The sequence below is a fragment of the Lycorma delicatula genome, chromosome 12 (genome assembly GCF_047948215.1).
Source record: "Lycorma delicatula isolate Av1 chromosome 12, ASM4794821v1, whole genome shotgun sequence".
Classification (NCBI taxonomy): Eukaryota; Metazoa; Arthropoda; class Insecta; order Hemiptera; family Fulgoridae; genus Lycorma; species Lycorma delicatula.
Window position 1 is genome coordinate 31,371,843 of NC_134466.1, and position 22,729 is coordinate 31,394,571.

General features: G+C 27.8%; 1 protein-coding gene across 3 annotated transcripts in view; it reads left to right on the plus strand.

Annotated features, from left to right (window-relative positions):
* The window catches only part of LOC142333291 (ATP-binding cassette sub-family C member 4-like), a 124,722-nt gene that overhangs the window by 57,873 nt on the left and 44,120 nt on the right, over positions 1-22,729 (plus strand). For all 3 annotated transcript variants that reach the window (XM_075380313.1, XM_075380314.1, XM_075380315.1), the window contains exons 4-12: positions 3,459-3,593; positions 5,934-6,138; positions 8,807-9,029; positions 11,150-11,306; positions 13,908-14,046; positions 16,876-16,986; positions 19,899-20,123; positions 21,673-21,837; positions 21,976-22,097. In XM_075380313.1, coding sequence (XP_075236428.1) covers positions 3,459-3,593; positions 5,934-6,138; positions 8,807-9,029; positions 11,150-11,306; positions 13,908-14,046; positions 16,876-16,986; positions 19,899-20,123; positions 21,673-21,837; positions 21,976-22,097 — 1,482 coding nt within the window. The remainder of the gene's footprint in view (positions 1-3,458; positions 3,594-5,933; positions 6,139-8,806; positions 9,030-11,149; positions 11,307-13,907; positions 14,047-16,875; positions 16,987-19,898; positions 20,124-21,672; positions 21,838-21,975; positions 22,098-22,729) is intronic.

Sequence of the window (22,729 nt, forward strand, 5' to 3'; positions counted from 1 at the left end):
TTTCTGATCTTTGGCTATGTAACCAAATATTAATTATTTAGATTATATCACTGATAAACAAAAATAATAATAAGTTTAATCTAAGCATGATTTTTTTAATTGCTTTTTTGCGGTGCAATACAGATCTGTAAATAAAATTTTTCCATCACCCTTAGTATTAAATAAATTATGCTTCAAAAAAAATTTTAAGGGAAAATATAGTTAAAATCTGTAAAACTTATAATTTTGCATGGCCACACCTGTGTTAGAATGAATTCACTGATGCTTTACTTTTATAAATAGCCTCAGGCACACCCCGAATTAATAGTAATTAACAGTAATCAGCTAGCATGTTAGTATTCCATTTCCCTTTATAGCGGCTTTCCATCACCGAAATGTCTTGGTTGAAACGTTCATTGTGTTTGACACTTATGTCTCCAAGGTTGTCTGGGAAAAAATCCAGATGTGAGTGGAGGAAATGTATTTTCAAAGACATATTATATCCCACAGCTCTGTATGAAGTAAAACATTGATTAACAATATCGTGGTAGTTGTCAGATTTTTGTTTTTAAATTGAATTTTTGCAAACGTCTTTAAAGGAAGCTGAAGCTGCACTTTCTACATAAGTTAACATTGAGTTAAATGCATAATCTTTGACCAACTCTTTATTTGAGGACCAACACATATTCCTTCTTTAATTTTTCCTTCACTTACATTCGGAAATTTCTGCCTGATGTACAAAAATCCAGGACTATCCTTCTTCATTGCTTTCACAAAATTTTTCATTAATCCTAGCTTGATATGGAGAGGGGTAAAAATATTTTTTTTGGATCCAGCTAAGGGTTCATGAATAATTTTTCCCATTTGGAGTTAAGTTGTCTTGTTTCTTCCACTCTTTGGTAACATAATGTTTATCCCTTGCTCAGCTGTCCTATTTGCAAAGAGAACTCATGTACTTAGTATAGCCTAACTGCATGCCTAATAAAATAGCTAGCTATAATTTTCAAATCACCACATATGTTCCAGCTATGTATTTATTTTGTTTTTTCAAGAATGTCTTTCATCACATCATATATCCCTTTGAAATTAATTCAATAAGCAATTGGTATCGAAGGAAATTTGTTACCATTGTGTAGTAGAACCACTTTTAAACTACACTTGGACGAATCTATGAAAAGGTGCCAGTCCTTAGGTTTATGAACTTGTCTTAAGTGCAACGTAAGCTCATCAATATTTGTGCAATAAACTAAATTATTTTCATCAATAAAGTACTCAGAAAGTTCTTTTTGTCGGCTTTGAAAGCCCAAAAATTTTGTATTTTTTAAAGTAAATTCCAACCTTGCAGTCTTGATTCTAACAGTTCAGCTTGACTTATTGATAAATTTAAATTTCTAACCAAGTCATTTAATTCACCTAGTGATATAAGATGTGGATTATTGGAAGATAATTCAAAATCAAAATCATTGTTGTCTTCTTCAGTACTGCCAGATTCTTCATCTCTACTTTCGAAACATAAATTCAGAGGTGGCTCAGGAACTGGAGTAATTTCACTGTGAGGTACAGGCCTGATTGTAGATTGCAATGAAGGATATTTTACAGTATGTTTAGATTTTTTAGAAATTCCCAACATACTTGTTAAATAAAAGTAACAATCAGTTACATGATCCTTTGGTTCACGCCAAACCATAGGTACATCAAATGACAAAGCCTTCTGTGTACCTTTCAGCCATCCTCTTAAATATACAGAACAATTAGTGCTTACTATAAGAGAAACCCACGTCTTCCTGATCACCAATTTTACACTCAAAGTACAAATGATATGCTTTTTTAATTAAAGGTGTAATGTTTTTCTGTTTGATTTTCAAAATCAAATGTTTTTCTGTTTGTAAAATCAAAAAAGGCATCCACATCATTTACACAATTCCGAGGCATTATGACACTTCACTGTTTGCACAAACTTAAGACAGCAATAAGACTGAACAAAATTAATTCATTCCTAAATCCAGTGCTTAATACAAACAACACAGCTGTGTTTTCAGCTACATGTTTTGACCTGCACAGACATGATTAATCTTGTCCATGAAGGCTCACTCTTCAGTATAGATATATATGATGTCATAATATGTGGTTATGGTGTGATTTAATTCTTTGTTTAGTATTGTTTATTTTTAACTTACAAATTATGTTAACACAAAAAAAAGAGCTAATAAATTACAATATAGGAGCTTAAAATGCTAACTATACATTGAAAAATGAAAAAAATCTTTTAATTAAAATTAAAAAATTTTTCAAAACTGGTGGTGATAAAGTTCGTATTCGTTTTCACCACCAAAAAACAGATTAAAATCATGTATTGCATGTTAGGGAACAAAAATTATGTTTATCAGTGTATTTAATAAAATAAAACTTTTAAATTCGCTTTGCATTTATATATATAGGTATAGTAGTTTTGTTAAGAAAAAAATAATTTATTCCTTAAAAAAGTAATAATGTCTACCTATATTAAACCATACAAGTTTGTCACTTTGGCCTTAGAAACAGACCAATCCTCTTATGACATCTTGAATAACTACAGAATCTTATGAAAAATCTCATTAGTTTATATAAGTAATTAAAAATACTGTCTTTTACAAAACTATTTACTCTGTTGATGAATTTTTAAATGGTAATAAATCTGAATATTCTGCATACATTTTAACATGTATATTAATTAACATATAGCATATTTAAAAAAAAATTCAGAATTGTTATTTTATTTTTTTCATTCTTATTTATTTACAAACTTCATATATAAAATGAAAATTTTATTTATATATATATATATATATATATATGTGAAGTATTACTATTATATCATATAATTATCTATTATTTTTACAGATTTTTTCTCTTTTGAATTTCTTAATTATCTCTTTTTAATTTCTTAATATGTAATGCTAGGTTTTATCATGGTTTTCCTTGACCCAGTTTTGTAAAAAAATGTTGGATCAATTCCTTCTTTTAATACATTAAGTAGCCGTATATGATTTAAAATATTTACTTTTATCGCTGTCATTTTTCTATGATCTGAGTTTTTATATTTTTATTAAGATCACATTTTTTATTATTATTTAGTGGCTGTATCTTTTTTCTAGTGATCATAATAATCCACATCTTATTTGAAATGTTTTATACTTATTTATAACTGAAGTAAAAAAAAAATTAATAAATAAAAATAACTTTTTCTGCATTACATTTTATAATCGTTGTTATTTTAAATGGTTTAACCAGTGTAAAGTACTACTTTAACATGACAAGGAAAATTGTAGACTATAATTAAAAACAAACCCAAAAAAACCCCTAAGTCGCTATTTTCTATATTACATTGTACAATTGTAATATATATTACAAAAATAATGTGTACAAGCTACCTAAGAATAAAAAAAATTAAGAAAATTTTAAACAGTTATTGTTAAATTTTGTTTCAACTCTATTTATAGGCAATGGAATATTGATCTTGAAAAAGCTGCGAAGAAAAACAAAACTCCATCACTTTTTATAACAGTAATTAAAACATTTGGATCAGAATGTATCAAGCTTATGTTTATACACATTTTCTGCGAATTGGTTCTTCAGTAAGTAATATTATTCATTTTTTTAATTTATTTTACTATAATTTTAATTTAGATTTCTACAGATATTTACTTGAAAACGTTCTTGGTAGCAGCCATTTCATGTATTTACCTGTCAATTAATCATTACAAATACCTTTGTATACCTTTTAAATATATATATATATATATGTATATATATATATAGGTCATCTGTTAAAATACATATGTAGAAATATACTGCACATTGGAATGAACGAACATGATACACATGTGTCATGTTAAACAATCCATAGAGTTGGCAATTCAGCAACAAGATAATTCTCATGATAATTCAAAGACATTGCACACAATCACTGAGTCTCTTGTAAAGTTAAAATCTGGATCTGTTCTACAACCTCTATACTCACCAGATTTGGCAACCTGTGATTTTCACTTCTTTTCACAATTAAAGGTACTCATCTCACCACAGATGATTAACTGAAAGATGCATTGAGATCATGGATAAAAAAAAATCATCAGAATTCTTCATTGATGGAATGAGAAAATTGGTTCAGTGTTCAGAGAAATGTGTAGCTATAATTTTTTTTTTAAATGAAACTTTTTGTCACAAATAAACACATTTTTAAGATATATTTCACATTAAGCATGCCTTAATGCCTAACCGGGCCTAAATCATAGCAATGTTAGACTTAAATTTTATATTTAAAATGATAGTATCTATTCTAAATCTCAATGAGTGTGGTGTACATTATCATTCAATATCTTTGTAATACCTTCCTCTCCCTTCCTTTATAGTGAATATTTGTCATCCCACTTTTAACTCATGACACCATTTTGGCAAGTTTCCCTCATTTGTACTATCTTTATAACAAATAGAAAAATTTTCCAGTAAATCTAAACACTTATTTTTAATTTTTTTTTTGTACAAAAGTACTGAATGGCAATTTACAGACACTCAGTAGGATTTTGAATTTATATTATCATTTTAAACATAAATTACAAACCTATCACTGCTATGATTTAAACCTGGTAAGACAACAGGGCAACAGGGCACCTGTCAAAGACATATTGGGCTGTCAACTGTACAAAAAAATTCCATATACATTTTCATTAGCCTTCCACCTTTACTTCCTGAATACTCTCTAATGTTCAACATAAATTACTGTATTGCTATGAATGAATTAATTTGTATTGTATCAAAAAATTACATTTTTCAGAAACTGCTTGTATAAAATATTTTTTTTTAAAAACAACTTAAAAATTATCAGTATATTTTAGTCCAATACATTTTAAGGATGAAAATTCTGACTTGAAACAAAATATTAGTAGTTAATTGTTTTGCCCTAAAAATTATTATGTTGCTTTGAAAGTTTATAAGTATGGGAATTATCCAGAGAGTAATTTCCATTATGCTGGATAATTCCCATTATGCTTAAAAAAAAATAATTAAATTATATATTTCAAATTTTACGTTTTTATAAAATTATGCAAACTTTAAATTATAGTTCACAATTTTTAAGGCAGTTACTTATATATTATATATATATATATATATATGAATGAAATCTGTGTACACCATTGCTGTAGAAATTAGCTGCATGCATTAATCTGTTATTGAGTATTTCTAAACCTTATAATTTATTTTTAATATTTTATAGTATTCATCTTTTCTTACTGTTGATGCTCAGTAATGTAGATGTTTGTTTAGCTTTGCTGTTTGTATTCTCTCATACTTCATTAAATATTCAGTTCTATCTCCTAAATATATAGTCATCACATTTTTAGAAAAATTGACTGAGAATTTTTCTATACTGTATTTAAGAAAATGTAATTAATAAATGGTTTTAATTTTTCAGATTGACAAATAAAACAGATATGATTTCATAGACAGTTACCTATCCAATTTACTCAAACATATTTGATGATAAGTATTAACTGTAAGCATAAATAAACTTCTTTGCAATGGTGTTTGTGGCTTAACAACAAATTGTACTTGTACTTGAATTTGCCAATGAACTGCAATTGCAAAAATTTTAAATTGTTTAAATACATGAGATTACTTCTGAAATAGAATCTGTTTTCAATATAACTTTTTAATTATGACCAAATTTATTTAAATATATAGTAATTTTTTATGAATGTTTGGGATTAATTTTCATTTTATTAGCATAAACTAAATATTTCATCTGTGACCTGGGACAAGCTTTTCATCCGACCGGCATGTGCAAAAAAATAATTAATTTGTTGCAGTTGACACTGGGTATGTGACTTGACTATAATAGCATACAATATTTTAAAATTAAAAATAATAACAAATAAATAAGATTCCAATCTATGTTTTACATTGTACTCTTTTTTCAGATTATCCCGTCCATATTTCCTCAGTATATTATTAGATTCTTTTAAAGAAAATTCAAAAATTACTGTTGAAGAAGCGTATTTTGCTGCTACTGGAATTGTATTGTGCACCATACTCTATTCATTATGTTTTCAACATTATTTGGCAATATCATTAAGAATTGGAATGAGAATTCGTGTAGCTTTAACATCATTAGTTTATAGAAAGGTAATTTTTATTTTATTATCTAATTTAATTTGATGTTAACTGAGGATAATTCTTGGTCATTGAGTTAAATTTTTAACTTTTTAAGTGTGTAACCTTAACTGGTTAAACTCCTGGTTTTCTTAAAAAATCTGAAGTTGATTAATAATATTAACTATTATTCATTAACAAGTGACTTATTTATGGTGATTATTTATTTATTGTTCAGGCTGTTACTTCATTCCAACCAATTTTTATATAAAATTGTTTTTAGAGCATTTCACATTTTGGAATAAATGTAATCTTAATGGATATTGTAAGCTAGTAGATTTTGTTAACCTGTAACATCTAACTCTCTGTTTTTAAATACTTATGATTCCTTTCTGATATTTATGATATTTATATCCTTTCTAATATTTATGATATCTGTTTGATCATTTTACTTTTCTGGCGAATGTTGGTAGGAATAAAAAAGCTAGGTATAAAAAATAATAGGTACAATAATTTTGCCTAATAATAATTGTGTGTGTGTGTGTGTGTGTGTGTGTTGTTTGTTGTATGTTGTGTGTTTATTTTGTCCCCAATGCCAAGGCATGATAGCACTCAATTGTAGCATGCTGTCAAACCTTGATAGTGTACACTTTGATCCACATCTCTGTTCTAAAAATATTTATTTTAATTGTTATCTAATTGTTTATTTGAGACTTCTTCACATTTCATTATTGTGTCAACAGATTATATATGAATATATTTGCATCACTATTTCAATTTCAGTGAGTGAATGTATGCAAAACTGATGACAGTCTATCAGCAAAAATGAAATTTTCAAGTACGACTGATTAGGTATGGATAAAATGAGAAATGAGGATGCTTGAATAGTAAAAGAATGGGAGATTTGAATGAAGAAACTAAACATGGTTTGATATTGATCTGAGAGAGTAGTGAGTTTGAAAAATGGAAGAGAAACTAGAATAAAGTTAAGTAATAAAAAAAATTTACTGAACAGTTATTGAAATATAGTGAGTGGAAAATACTCAAAAATTCTTCACAAAAAAATATTTAATTCTAAAATAGAGATTTTAGTGTTTTTTTTTTAATTTAAAAGAGAGTTAGTTGAACTGGGAGAGGAAAAATATGTCCAAAAGGAGAATTACAGAGGAGGTGGACTCATAAAATGAAATTACAGATTATCATGGACTGAAAGAAAAGAAATAGGATATTGGGAAGAAAGTGAAGGATTTCCCAAGAGTATTTCAAGAATACTTGGATAGATGAAACCAAGTGGGGAATGTTTCTGACGATCCTATCCAACAAATAGTTGAGAAAAAGAGAAAAGTGTAAAAAAATGACAAAGTAATAGATTAAAATAATTATCTAAGCGATTTGATTCAGTATGACTTGCTATGACAAAATTTGTGCCAAGTTGAATTTTTTACTTGTTCTATTGCCTTCCTTTATTTTATCATTACTATTTATATGTCATTAAAATCTTAAAAATAACTACACACAAAAGAAAGCACAATTCTAAAAATGAATTTTATGAATTCATGAAATGTGACATAACGATATGTCACACTTTGGTCAGTGGAAACTAATCTGAATTAAAATATCAGATTTTTTTTTGTTTTTGTTTAATTAAATTCACTACGTACAGTGATGTAACAAAAAATTTATGAAATATTGCAAAAAATGTATCAAAATAATAAGGATTAGCATTATTGTACAATAATAAACATGAATACAATCTGTGATTGAACACTGCCTAATATAGATATGAGCATTGATGAACTCATGCTCAGGGGTGCACTGGTGCTGGAATGCCACACTGGTACTGCTTTATGAAAAAATAAAAAATTGTTCTTTCACATAATTTTTATTAATCTAAAGTATGGACTATGTTTATTTTAACAATAAGTATTCATTGTTATATTTCTTAATGAAAGATATTATCACTTCCTTACTTACTGCACATAAATGGTCTTTGCTTTTGGATACCTGTAGGCAAATGGTAACAAAATAATTTTCTAAAATTCTAATTCACAAAAAAGTTAAACATTTGGCATAAAAAAGATAAGTTTTGCTTCTTATTAATGTAAACATCAAAATGACTACATTTTTCATAACACTGTCATATAATCAGCTGTCTGTGGCTGTAGACCATATTTTTGTGCCCTGGTCTAATATAAAATTAAACGTTCCAGTGATGGAAAATGTATGAGCCCACCACAGCTTCTACTTTGTATGTTTGCTAGATTCGCATGTGTTAGTTTGATTTAATAAGTACTCATATTTTAAAGAGAGATATAATTTAACTTGTCCCTATTTTATAATATCTTTTTATCTAGAAATACTATTTCTAAAATTACAAGCTGATGCATTTTATAAACTTGTTTGCATATATGTATTACTTTCCCATCTAGATAATCCCACAGCAGAGCTATAGCCCTAGAAGGGAAAGTATTGTAATTAGTTCAGTTTGGGCATGTGCAGTTTTCACCAGATCTCTTGACTTTTGACACCTAAGGAACTCAAAAAACCACAAAGCAGATGGATATTTTCCAGATTTTAATGTTCATGTGTGTATGATATCATATTCAGATTATTAAAACTAGATATGTTAAACAGTGCTAATAATATGTTAAACTAAAATTGAATAGATAAATATGATTTTTTTTTTTTGTTTTTTTTTAAGTGCTTAAAACTTGGAAGAACAGCACTTGGAGATATTTCACCAGGTCAGGTTATAAACATTATGTCAAATGACGTATCAAGATTTGATTTGGTAATAATAACTTCTCATTATATGTGGTCAGCACCATTGCTTGCAATTATAATTGGTGTGATATTGTTTAGACAAATTAGATGGGCTGGTCTTATAGGAATATTACTTGTCTTTATTACTGTTCCATTATTATGTAAGTACATCATATTTTTATGAATCTATGCTAGTATAAGATGAAATCTGTTTATCATCTGTTGATTTACCTAAGATATTTTTTGTGGGTAAAACATAAAATGGTCAAATGCAGTAATTAAACTCTTTTTTTTTTAATTTTAAAAAATTAGAATATACAATCGTAAGTTCTCATGTAGAACAATGGTTACTTTGTTAACTAATAGTTTCCCTATTTAATACTTTTTTTATCAGACCAAATGCTAATAAGAATAACATTTAAAGTGCTTTACCTGTTACGTATAATGTAATTTTTATCTCATGGCAAAATCATCATAGTTATTTTCTCAGTAGAATCATTTTTTTTTATGAGTAATTCAGTATTTGATGCAATAAACTGTAAAAGAATGCTTAATGTGCAACATATAGTTTAGCTCTTAAGGCATAGGTAAACTTTGTGTTACCACATGTAGTAATAGTTTTTTCTTGATACCATGGACATCGAGCTATCGGCATTACCTGATACTGGATGCTTGCTCAAAGAATTAAGAAGTAAACTCATATTTGTTATACAGGTACACTTACACGTGTAATATTTTTTGTAGTAAGGAAAATGTCTACATAGATACTTTTGAACATTATTTTAAACGGTCTTTGAAGCAATATTTCTTATGAATACTCTAAGTATTTGAAAAATTAAACTGGAATTTGATAGATCTTGAATCATATCCATCTTAAGTTCAAATAGTTTCAAACAAATATTAATGTAAGCTTAAAAAAAGGTATACTTTTAAACTCATATCTTTATCCATGCATTCTTGATAACTTTAATGCTTTGGAAGCTGAGTAGTACAACCTGTTGTCATAGATATAGTTGAGTTACATGGTTGACTATATATTAGTCCCAGCATTTATCATTCCTTATTTTCTCTTTTTTTCCTTTAAAATTATAATAAAATATAACATTTATATAAAACAAATAATAATGATTATTATCTCTTTGTCAACAATACACTACACACAATTTTTCTGAATATTTCATATACTAAATGTAATAATTATACACAGTAAAAGAATTACAACCTTTATATATATAGTAGAATGCAGTGGTATTCCAAACTATACGGAATATAAAAATAATGACAAAAAATAAACTTATAACTCTTATTGGTCTATTACTGATAATTTAAAACTACAAGTGTTACGTTATAAGTAAGATTTATTGAATCAATCATAAGAATCATTATTTGAAAGAGATAAGAACTAGAAATCAATGTATGAGGTTTTTAAACATCCTGTGACCTAAGACCGACCTCTATTTTCAACAGACTTTATACATCAAACTAAAGCTTCCCAATTTCTGTTGTTTGCACAACATGAATAACTTTTAATTTAAATTTTATTGTGGAATTAATTTATAATTAGCTTGCATTTGTAAATTTGCATGTAAAATAGATAAAAGTGTAGAGAGTTTCACATATCCAAAGATCGTTTTAATATACTATTCTTACTATTTTCTCTATTGACATAATGACATGACTTCCTCTATTCATTGTTGTCCATTTTTCTCACCTATGCTTTTTTTTTACTCTTAATTTATTATACTTACTTTTTACTTTCACAACATTTTTTATCTTAGACCCAACAATAGCTTCATGCTCTGCCTGCAACCTTTTCCTATAAAAATTATTTTTTCTTCACTCTCTACCTTATTTGATTTTACCTTGACCTTTCCTTTCTTTTTTCACCTCGGCACCTTTATATTTCTGTTGATAATTATTTAGATTCTTTCCTTTGACTTTAGGAAAATCTCCATTTATTTACCAAACAATTTGTTTGGTAAAAACAAAACAATTTTTTAAAAAATTGTTTTAAATTGTGAAATTGTACTGGATATTTTTAACATGATGAGTAAAAAAGGAGATAAAAATTGCACGGTTCATTTCATATGCATTAATTTGGTTGTAATTCATGATGCCATTTTTTTAGAATAATCAGCATAAAATTTTGGATTTATAATTGGGCTTACAACTTCTTGTGAAATAGTGTAATCTCAAAAGAATCTGTTCATTATTTTAAATTGATTTTAATTTATTTAATATTTTTCACATCTGTATTGATTTTTATATTTACTTTTTACAGCTTATTCTGGAAAATTAACTTCAAAATATCGTCTACAAATAGCTTTAAAAACTGATGAAAGAGTACGTTTAACAGATGAGGTTATTAAAGGAATACAAGTTTTAAAAATGTATGCATGGGAAAAACCATTTTCAAAATTAGTTATGGCTGTACGAAAGTAAGTTTTTTAAATTTATTTTTAAAAACAGTAAATTAAGTATATACAGTATTGTCTTAGTAGAAAATTTTAAAATTTTGATATTGCAAAAAAAAGCTGACAACAAAGTTGTTATACTTTCCTGGCATCGATTTTTTTTTTTTATATAGTGAGAAAATAATGATGATACATGAAAAATGTTTAAAAAATTAATATTTTATTTTTTACTTTTTTCTGCTCCCCACCCCTAAAACCACCTCCCAAGAAAATTATTTGATTTGTCTACATTTACCATTTTAAATGGAAGAAACTAAAAAAACTCCACCGGAAAATTTACAACCAATAAAAAGTTACCTAAGATTTCTTTTTTGGGAGTGGAGGTTAGTTATGATGAAATTCTATTTTAATATTAAATTTTAATATTAAAAATTTAAATAAACCAAAAAGTTTCAAAAACTTTGATCAACACACCTACCCCCAATATTGCCCCCAAAGTTTTTTTTGGGGGAGAAGGTTGTTTACACAATGACCATGCCTCTCTCTCTCTCTCATATTCCCCTCTTTTTCTGTTTAGCCTCCGGAACCACCACAAGGTATTACTTCAGAGGATGATATGTATGAATCTAAATGAAGAGTAGTCTTGTACAGTATCAGGTTGACCATTCCTGAGATGTGTGGTTAATTGAAACTCACCACCAAAGAACACCAGTATCCACAATCTAGTATTCAAATTCATATAAAAAGCCTTGACTAGGATTTGAACCTTAGAATTCTCGACTTCGAAGTCAGTTGATTTGCGATGACAAGTTTAACCACTAGACCAACCCAGAAGATTACTACTGCTATGACTAGGAAGACATAAAAGAACTCAGTTAAAAATGTGCAATAAATAAAAAGATAGCTTTTTCAATTTTAGGAGAAAGGGGAGAATTTAGGGAGCAAGATTTTTTTTTAAATGATAAGATTAGTATTATGCATGTATTAAGCTTAATATATAGTGGGGTTATGTTTGTAAAATTTTGGTAAATTGACCCCAAAGAAATTCTATCTACCTCCCCACCCCTTGGAGATATTGACCCCAAATTTTTACCAGCAAATTGCCCCATATACACATGCAACCATTGTCATATTGAGTAAATTTGAAATTTTTTTAACTTTAAGGTGTTAACTTTAATGGGTTTTTTATCCCCTGCTTAGCACCGGTGAAATCTACCTCGGCCTTTAGCATTCCAAAAAGGAATTTTTAAATTTTTTGCATCCCTGGGTCATGAAACATTGAGAAATGAAAAAAATTCATAACCAATTTTTTTATGATTACCATTCTTTCTGTTTTTCAGCATTGTTCTAGAGCTATGATGGCAGGAAAGTAAAGTCAGATTCATTATCAGATAACTACTTTTAAAATTTTTAAAATAGAAATTTACTAAGCTATTTATATGGTCACATACCTTACAGCCTACTGTGCAAACAGACTTACCTGGTCACTTCCGAGTTCAATATTTTGAAGTTAGGACCTACATTTTTTTATAGTTTCTCTTATCAAAAGATAAAATTTTACTATCTGTTTGTATGACTAATTATGAAATTTACATCTGTCAGTAATATGACTTCAACCAGTTGAGCCACTTCTTTAATTCCTTAATTCCATAGTTATTAAGTAAAAAAGGATGATGAAGGATAAGGAAAGGAGTAAAATCAACTTGCATAGTCATGCAAGCTGCTAAGAAAATTTCAGTTACTTAGCAATTGTCCAAAAACTTATTGTTTATGTAAATGTTAGGTGAGTTTTACTATCATTAAGTGAATTCATTAGCTCTATGTTGTATATGGTACCTTTGTTTAATGGAAGTGTAGGACATAAGAAGTTGCTGTGATTAAATATTTGTTGTCTTACCTAATTACTGTATGAACACCAACAATTGATTTTATGATTTAATATATAAATATTTTATGAACAGTTCAAATGAGCACAATGTTAAGGGCTATTCCAAAAATGATCTCCAATTGGCTGATAAAATAAGGAAAGATTTTATTATTCACATAACTTTCCTACACATCTACATTACTACCATGTGTTCACATATTCAACCACTTCTCGTAATATGAACACAAACTTCTACTGACCCTATATCAAAAAACTCTACCAGTAGTGTACACGACCGTGACCACCTCATTTGTTTTAAAGTACTGGTTAGCCAATCAGATCTTTATTCTGATGAAGAGCCATACCGCACTAACTTCACAATGTAGAGAGCGATGTCTGAAATCCAACTTTGAATAATCAAGGAAAGTTTTTGTCTAACTACTGGAGTACATGCTTTCATACAAAATATTACTTTTTTTTTTTAATTGATTTCCTAAGTTAAAACAAAATTTGTAAGAATTAATTTTCAACAGTCAATCTGAAGCAAATTTTATAAGTTTACTTTAATCTACTTGTGATTCAGTTTATTAAACTATATCTGGATTATACTGTACTTGTATCATAAATAAAACTAGTCTTGTGTTGTTTTTTTATAAATTGATTTATTTTTACTTATTTATTATTAATTTCTTAACTATTATTACTTTTGCTGTTTACATTAAAGTTAAACTATTAAAAAAAATACTAATTTATTTCAGAATTGAATTAAGTTTAATAAGTAAAACAACATTCCTGAGAGGACTTTTTATGACTTTCAATGTAACAACAACAAGAATTTCTTTAGTTGCAACATTATTGGCTATTATCTTATCTGGAGACCATCTTACTGCAGACAGGGTATGTGTACCTAGTACAATGTAAAACTATTTTAATAATAAAACTTATAATTTATTCAATAGTAATAGCATCTTATGAGACAGTATTTAAAAAAAAAATGTATATTTTTTCAGTGGAATACAAGTGTTTAAATTTGTGAATTCCTGTAAGTACCAATAGAATTTTTCCATCTTTATCTTTTACTTAAATATAATTTTCCTTCAAAGATTAACATAAAGAATTTATATTTTTCCCTTCTACAGTAGGCAGTTTTGTCTCTTTTTGATTTTAGCTCTCAGTTCTTGATCTTGAGAAACATCTTTGTTCCTGAGAATGCCCATGAAATCTATTGCTTTCTCCTTAATACCCATATTTAAAAAAAAATCCTCCATGTGATTTTAGGATTGCACTCCATGTTTTTATGTGGCAGAGCGATATATATATCGCTCTGCCACAAAAACATAAGTAAAAAACATATAAAATATCTTAATGAATTTATGGACCACTTTGACTCATTGGTAATTTTGTATTTGTATTGTAGAGGGGTACAAGTTTACTTGTAAGGAATTTTAGCTGTTGTAGCCTCTGAAGAAGAAACAAGATTTCCTTCCACGGCTTACTGGTACATTGAATTTCTGGTACCAAGGAAATAATGCTTTTACCGTTAATCTTATTAACGCCCTTTGCTTGCTGCTCTCACTGAATGAGAGAATTACTCATTCTCTGAGTAATTCATATTATGTATGGTAGAGTTATGTTTTTGTGTCTTGTGTCAACATATAACCTGATTCAATCTGGCAACTATATTCAAGGATAAGCCAATCCCTTCACTCCTACCCAGGGTTCAACCCTGTAAAACACAGGAGTAGGTAATGCTTGTACGCATGAATTTATTTATTTATACTGGGTGATTCATGAAGAATTTGACAAACTATCAGGATATGTTCTGTTGGTGAAAATAAAGAAGAATGTTCATATAAATATATGTTCGGAAATGCTTTGTTAATGATTGTCAGCTGGTGAAACTTTTTGCTTTGATTTCTACGCCTTCAGTAAATTTAAGCCGAACTATAATTCTAGAAACTTAAATTAAGAGGTAAATTTAATGGTTTTATATGAAATCTGATCTGAAAAACGGAATAAAGAATGTTCCATTTCAACTACAGATAAAAACTACTAATTTTTTTAGTAGTTTTGAGAAATCTGGGGTACAAAACAAAAGCTTAGAGTCAAATACACATTATTTTAGAGTTGGCATAAAATAACCTTGTTAAATTGGTAATGAATACATAAATTTTTTTAATAAAACTTGTAGACAATTTGATTCTGAGTAAAATGCTTTGAATAAAGTCCATGGGAACTAAATACAAATATAAGAATCTCAAAGTTTATAACCTAATTTTATAAACCTATATGAGAATTTTCTTCTTTATTTTCACTAGTAGTAGAACATATCCTGAAAGTGTGTTACATTCTTAGTGAATCGCTCTGTATAAAAACCAGAAAAAAATTATTAATCAATATTTTTCAGGTAAAGTTTTTGTGTTATTCATACAAATTATTACTGTAAAATTTTAACATGTGTTGGGACCATTGTAATATTTTATGTTAACCAATATTTCATATTATGTTCCTCACTGTATTTATCTTTTGGTATAAAGAAATTGTGATAAACATAGTCCAACAAAACACAGTAATTAGATAAGTTAAATTTACTATATTAATTTCTAATAATTGATTTTCACAGGATCCCACAATTTCAGTTGGTATTGAGTTCTTTAACTACATTAAAACACATTCATATTATAATTTGTCAAATTTTTTTTCTGTTTTAAAAAGTTTGAAATTTAATATTAACATAATGAAAATTCTGCTGCTGTCCAATACTGAACAGCAGAATTTTGTCAGTTTGATAAATTAATATGAATATGTTTTAATCTAGTTATAGAATTCAATAACAACTGAAGATGCAGGATCCTTGAAAATTAATTATTATGGAAATTAAAATGGTAAGTAATTAGATAAGTTATCTAATTACTGTGTTATGGTGGTTTATATTTCATGTAACATTAAATATATATATATGTATATATTTAACAATGTCCTTTGGTGGTTCTCTCTCTTTTTCTGTTTTAGTCTGTGGAACCACCATAAGGTATTACTTCAGAGAATGAATGAGGATGATATGTATGAATATAAATGAAGTGTAGTCTTGTACAGTCTCAGGTCGACTATTCCTGAGATGTGTCGTTAATTGGCACCCAACCACCAAAGAACACAGATATCCACGACCTAGTATTCAAATCCATTTAAAAGTAATTGCCTTTACTAGAATTTGAACCTTAGAGCTCCCAACCTTTGAACCTTTGAACTCTTTGGTGATTCGGTTTCAATTAACCACATGACTCAAGAGTGGTTGGCCTGAGCCTATTCAAGATTACACATTTACTGATATATTTACACTTACATGCCAGATTTCAAAAAGATGTCTTGGCATCTCTGGAGTGGAATCTCAGAATGCTGTTGACATCAAGTTACTGTGCAGTTACTACGTAACCTGGTATTACATAAATAAAAAAAATACATATATATAAAACTTTTGTGTTTAATAAATGATTTATTGATGTATTTCATGATTATTATATTATACATATAAATTAAGCATATTAAAAATAAATTCAGCATTTTTGAATATTCACTCTTTATTTTTAAAATGTCAGATGCTTTTTCTTTTCTTATTTTTAAATATCCATTAACAATATAAAATATTAAAATTATAAATTAATATTAATAATTGGTATTTTATTTTTTTTTATTTTTAACTGGAGTTATTATTTTTTTATGTTACAGGTGTTTGTCATTACAGCATACCTTGGAACTTTGACTCAGACATTTTCAGGAGCATTTGTTAGAGGTTTTGCTGAAATATCAGAATGTATAGTTTCAATTCAAAGATTACAGGTAAGTTATTTATTTGTTCGTACTGAAAAAAAATATGAGTATCATTATATCATAACTTACTTCACTCATAAGCCTCTGACCTGATGTCCACTAATGTTGAGTGATCTTGACATTATACTCGTAATACCTGTACAGTATTAAATTTGTTTAATTTTCATGATATTTTTAGTCATCTTAAAAGCTTTCCTCAGTAAATTCACTTTACTTTTTAAGTAAGAAAACCTTATTACTGATTAATCTTTCACTGTGATTTGACACTCTCTATATGTAATGACAGTGAATGCTACACTGTCATTTCATGTTTACTAAGACAAAAAGTGAGTTACACAAATGGAAATTTTATTTGCCACCCTGGACATTAAGTAATCTCGTAAAATTGGTCATAACATTGTAAAATAATATTTACATCATTAAGTCATTGCAAAAAGAAAAACATATTTTTATCAAAATTAACTATTACTAAAAAATTCCTTATATGGAAAAAATCGCCATTTTCAATATAGATTAATTATTCAGTTTTCTCTGCAAGAATTTCATTTTTTCTTGGTAATCTCTTAAAATAATTTCATTACTTAAAGATAACATTCTCTATAGAAGAACCAATGAACAATATTCAAAAACAATAAATAAATAGTTTTATTCAGATTGACATACAATAATGCATTAAATAGACAGTTTCAGGGATTGGTAGGTGTGCATAACATGCTGTAGTAATGTCTCAAGATATGAAAATACACCTTGATAGGAAGATATAGAAATATATACTTTTCTAAATCCTTACTGCTTAGTAATTAAAAAAAAAATTACTCAATGTTAAACAGTAATAAAGCAAATATAAGATATTAAACAGATAAAATTAGGAAACAAAAAAAATAAATAAGAATTTAGAACCCATTAATGGAAATTATTTGAGCACACTTCTAGTGTGTTCAAAATTACTGCAGATTCAGTTTTTTTTTTTTTAAATTAGTAATGCTTAAAAAACTAATCAACTGAGTAATATTTGTTCTACGAGGGTTTGTTTTACCATAAAAAAAAATAGCTTACCATAACTTATAATTTCCACTATCTCCTTCAAAGTAATCCCCTTGGGCATTGATACAGTGATCCCAGCGTTTTTCCCACAATTCCATGCATCCCTGGAAGTTTGCAGGTGTAAGTGTTCGAAGCATGTTCTGCATTTCTTCCTGAATCTCCTCAATTGTGTTAAAACGACAGCTTTTCAATTGAAATTTTATTTTTGGAAAGAGAAAAAAGTCAAATGGGACAAGGTCAGGCAAATTGGGTGGGTGGGGAATTTTTTGGCTGAATTTTTCAATTCACTATAGACAGCTACGCGATTTTGTTTCTGGTCGCTGTTCAACAGTCTCAGTACAAATTTTGCAGCAATGCATCTCATGTTCAAATTGTCCAACAAAATGTGTTGCACGGACCCATATGACATTTGTACGATTGCACAAACATCATGGATTATTTGTCTACGATCTGCAACAATGGCCTCTAGCACTTTCATGATGTTTTCCGGTGTTACACTTGTTGATGGTCTTCCTGAACGCTCATCGTCATTGACTGTCATTCATCCATCTTTGAATTGTTTGTACCACAAAAAAGTTTTACTTTTACTCATAGCATTGTCACCAAATTCTTCCACAAGCATGCGATGGGTTTCTGCACCAGTTTTTTTAAGCATGAAGCAAAATTTGATGCAGGTTCTTTGCACTTTAAAATCTGCCATTTAGAACTTCGTTGAAGCAGTAGAACACAACGTTACACAACCGTACGAAAATCAACAATGCAGCCTCTCACCGTCACAGCTGTTGGAACACTGATTCACAAAGAGTACTGTTAGCCACATCTAGCGGCAGCAGGTCATACCAGCAATGGTTCGCACATGAAATTTAAATTCCCCGAACCTTTGGGTAGCACCTAGTATATCATGAAATCTTTTAATTTTATTTTAAATAAATTATTGGGTCTTTGAAGAATGTTAGTAATTTATTAAAAATGTAAACAGAAACATAATAATTATCTTTCTTGTTCAACAGTAACTTATTAAAAATGTAAACAGAAGCATTATAATTATTTTTCTTGTTTGCCAAAATATTACACTTAGTTTCATTAAAAAGATTCTGTCTGATTTGATAAAGGTGAATATTGTTAAATATATTTTTTTTAGGAATAAGTTTTTTTTATAGCTGCACATTTGTAAATAAGAACACCTCAGAAACATAAAAATTTTTAACTAATTCAATGTACACAATATATATGGGCATCAAAAAAGGCAGTCCATTTTTCTATCTTGAAAACTTTTTCTGACTTTTTAAAGAAACCTCACTAGAGCTTATGTTAAATTTCATAATGATATCATTATTATTCAAAGAGAAGAATATTGTTTTGGTTTTGCTGCAAATGAAATCAATTTTTATCATCTTAATTATTGTTTATTATTTAACAAATTTTAAAGTAATGGCAACAGTAATACTCCCTTTGTAATATTTACATGATTAGTAATATTATATCTACCTAAGAAGATAGAAAAATTGAGTCTATTCAAATTGGACTTAATTCTTGTCCCTACAAATAAATCATTAAGTTTTAGAAATAAATACCTTGGAACTGTAGATTATAGATGGTTTTCCAGAAGTGTGAAAACTGCTGCACTTATGGCAGTCGTGGACATGTGTTCTACAGAGTAAGAATGCCTTCGACTAACTTTTCTCATCTATTCGTTTTCGTTGTTTTGTAACAATTTCACTTAAATTTAAATTTAAAAAATTTAAAGGGAAATTTAAATTTCATTTGTCAGATTAGTATAATGTCATCCTGTTATACTTTAAGAATTTTTTAAATCAATAAATTTAAAACTTATGTAAATTATTGTTTTTGTTTGAATTTTTTTTAATCATTTACAGACTTTTTTAATGCGGGATGAATATAAATCGCAAGTGAAATTAAATTATGATAAAAATAAAAATGGTATTGGTGGTGATGATGGTAGTATAAATAAAGTAGTTATTGAGAATGTCTCTGCTTCATGGCAACCAAACAGCAGTAATCCACCAACTTTGGATTCAATTAATTGTGTCATTAAACATGGTACTTTAACTGGTGTTATTGGTTCAGTTGGTTCAGGAAAGGTAAAATAATTGAATTTTTCATTTATGTAATAAAAAGTAAAAATCATTGTTTGATTTATTGCATTTATATTAGTCTATACTAAAGTACAAATCTGATCTAATATGTTGATTTTATATAAAAATATCTTAGCATAAACTATTAACAGTTTTGCAATGTATCTGAAGCTTCACAATTCAACAATATTAGTTCAATTTATTTATTTATTTTTTTGGCAGTTGTGTTTTCTTAATTTTTATAATTGTTTTCATTATTATTTATACAAAAAAAGAAATATATATATATATATATATATATATATATATATATATATATATTTAAATTAAATAAAAGATTATCTATTCAACAAATGTGAAAATTTTTAAAAGTCAGATGATGCCACTTTATTGCTGAAATAGCCATTGCAAATTAGACAATAAAGAAGAGATCCTATTAGACGTGAATGTATGATTTGTTTAAGATTAATTTTTTACACTAATATTTAGAAGTAGTTGTTATTTACTAAATAGTCATCTGTTGCTCATGTATGTATCTCTAAAGAACATGTCATAGACAAGATTTAAAATATATCTTTATTTCTTTATTAATAAAATCTTGGATAATCTTTTGCACATGTATTTTAATGAAGAAGATTAACTAAATGAAATGAATTACAGTTAGAAACTGTGATGTTACTGGAGATTAAACTTTAGACCAGCTCAGTATATTCTTACAGATTTCTCAATGCAGCGAAAGTGCAATTTTCTCAATGCAATCCAGTAAAGTGTAATGTATGGAATGACAAGTAATTTGTATCAATCCCAGAGGTGCGATTTGCCAAGTCAAATTTTCCCTGCTAATATGTAATTGCGACATCACAATCACCTGAAACCTGTATCAGTATCAACTGGATGAGTTTTAATATCTATTATTAGCTTGGCTCCTACATCACTCACTCTTGCAGCCAACTCAATCAGGGAAAACCATCCCTAAGCCAATCTATAGGTAGTCCCCTACCAGTTACTGAGGAAACAGTACTTTTAAGTACTGGCATCCTTAGAATTTTCAACTAGCTGGGTTTATATCCCTGTCACACAGCTAAAATGTGTATATGAAACTCTTGAGTGTAGATTAGCATAGATTATTACGTGGTTCAGTATGAGACCCATCCTTATTTCAATACTAGTAGATGTGCCAAATACTCCTTACTGAAGCATTCTTTTATTTAACAGTAATATAGCAATTTAACAATTTTCTCTTCTGAAAACTCTTCTTTTTCAATTATTCAAAAACATTGAATTGTTTTGTACAATTTTATAATGAATTAAAATTTTTTGTATCCATTTTTAATGCTAACAACCATTCAAACCATAAAAAATTATTATACTAGCTTAAGATAACTTAAGATAATAGATTAATTGCAAAATTTTATACCAGAATAATAATAATAGCCCAAACTGACATTTATCAGCATTCTATGTGTGATTTTACTATTCTTAGAAATCACATAGCAGATTAAAATATATTAATTTAAGTCATAATAACTCTTTTTTCAATAATTTTATGTTTTAGAGTTCATTTCTTCATTTACTTTTGGGTGAGATTGAGATAATTAAGGGTAATATTGAAGTGCTTGGTTCTATTTCATATGCATCTCAAGAAGCATGGATATTCAGTGGTTCAATTAGGCAAAATATATTATTTGGTCAGCCATTTGATCGCAAACATTATAGAGAGGTTAGTTGATTATCAGAATTTGAATTTTTTATATATTTATTAAATTAATAAATACTAAATACATTTTATGGGGATTTTTGTATCTTAAAGGAGTTTAGATTTTATTTTTGTATATAGATAATATCATTATTGTTTCAGGTTACTAGAGCCTGTGCTCTAGAGCGAGATTTTGATCTGTTACCTAATGGGGATATGACTTTAGTTGGTGAAAGAGGTGCTTCATTATCGGGTGGTCAGAAAGCTAGAGTTAACCTTGCCAGGTATGTTTCACATTAAACATTGCATAGACTTGTTTAAGCAAAGCATAAAATCATATCCAACTATACCATATAATGTTAATACTGCACATATGATTAGTAAAACTAGTTAATCAGTTATATATTTAACTTTTTGAAATTTTGAATCTCTTTATTTTATAAAAAAAAAAAAAAAACCATTATATGTGTTCATATATATTTACTTAATTATGTATTTATTGTAATGTGAACATATTTTTTTTTAAAAAAGCTGTTTTTGAAATAATAAAAACAAAATTATGAAGAAATAAATACACTATTTACATGTTAAGTGAAATTTTTGAAGTGAAAAAGATTACATAATTTAGATGGTAGAAAACAATAAAATAAATCTTATCAAATAAGAGAAAGAAAGAGTGAATGAGTGAATTGAAAAGGAATTGCTACAGCAGTGAATGGGGCATATACCATGAAAAAATTGTTTCTAATTCTAAAATTGATTATACATTGATGAAATATGGAATTCCTACTTTTATTATTTTAGTTCAGTTATGATATTTTTCAAAATTACAGTTTACTAATGAATATTCTATTTTTAGTATCTATACTGACAGTTGCCCACTGGGCTGATCTAGTGTTTAATTTGTTGTTGCAAA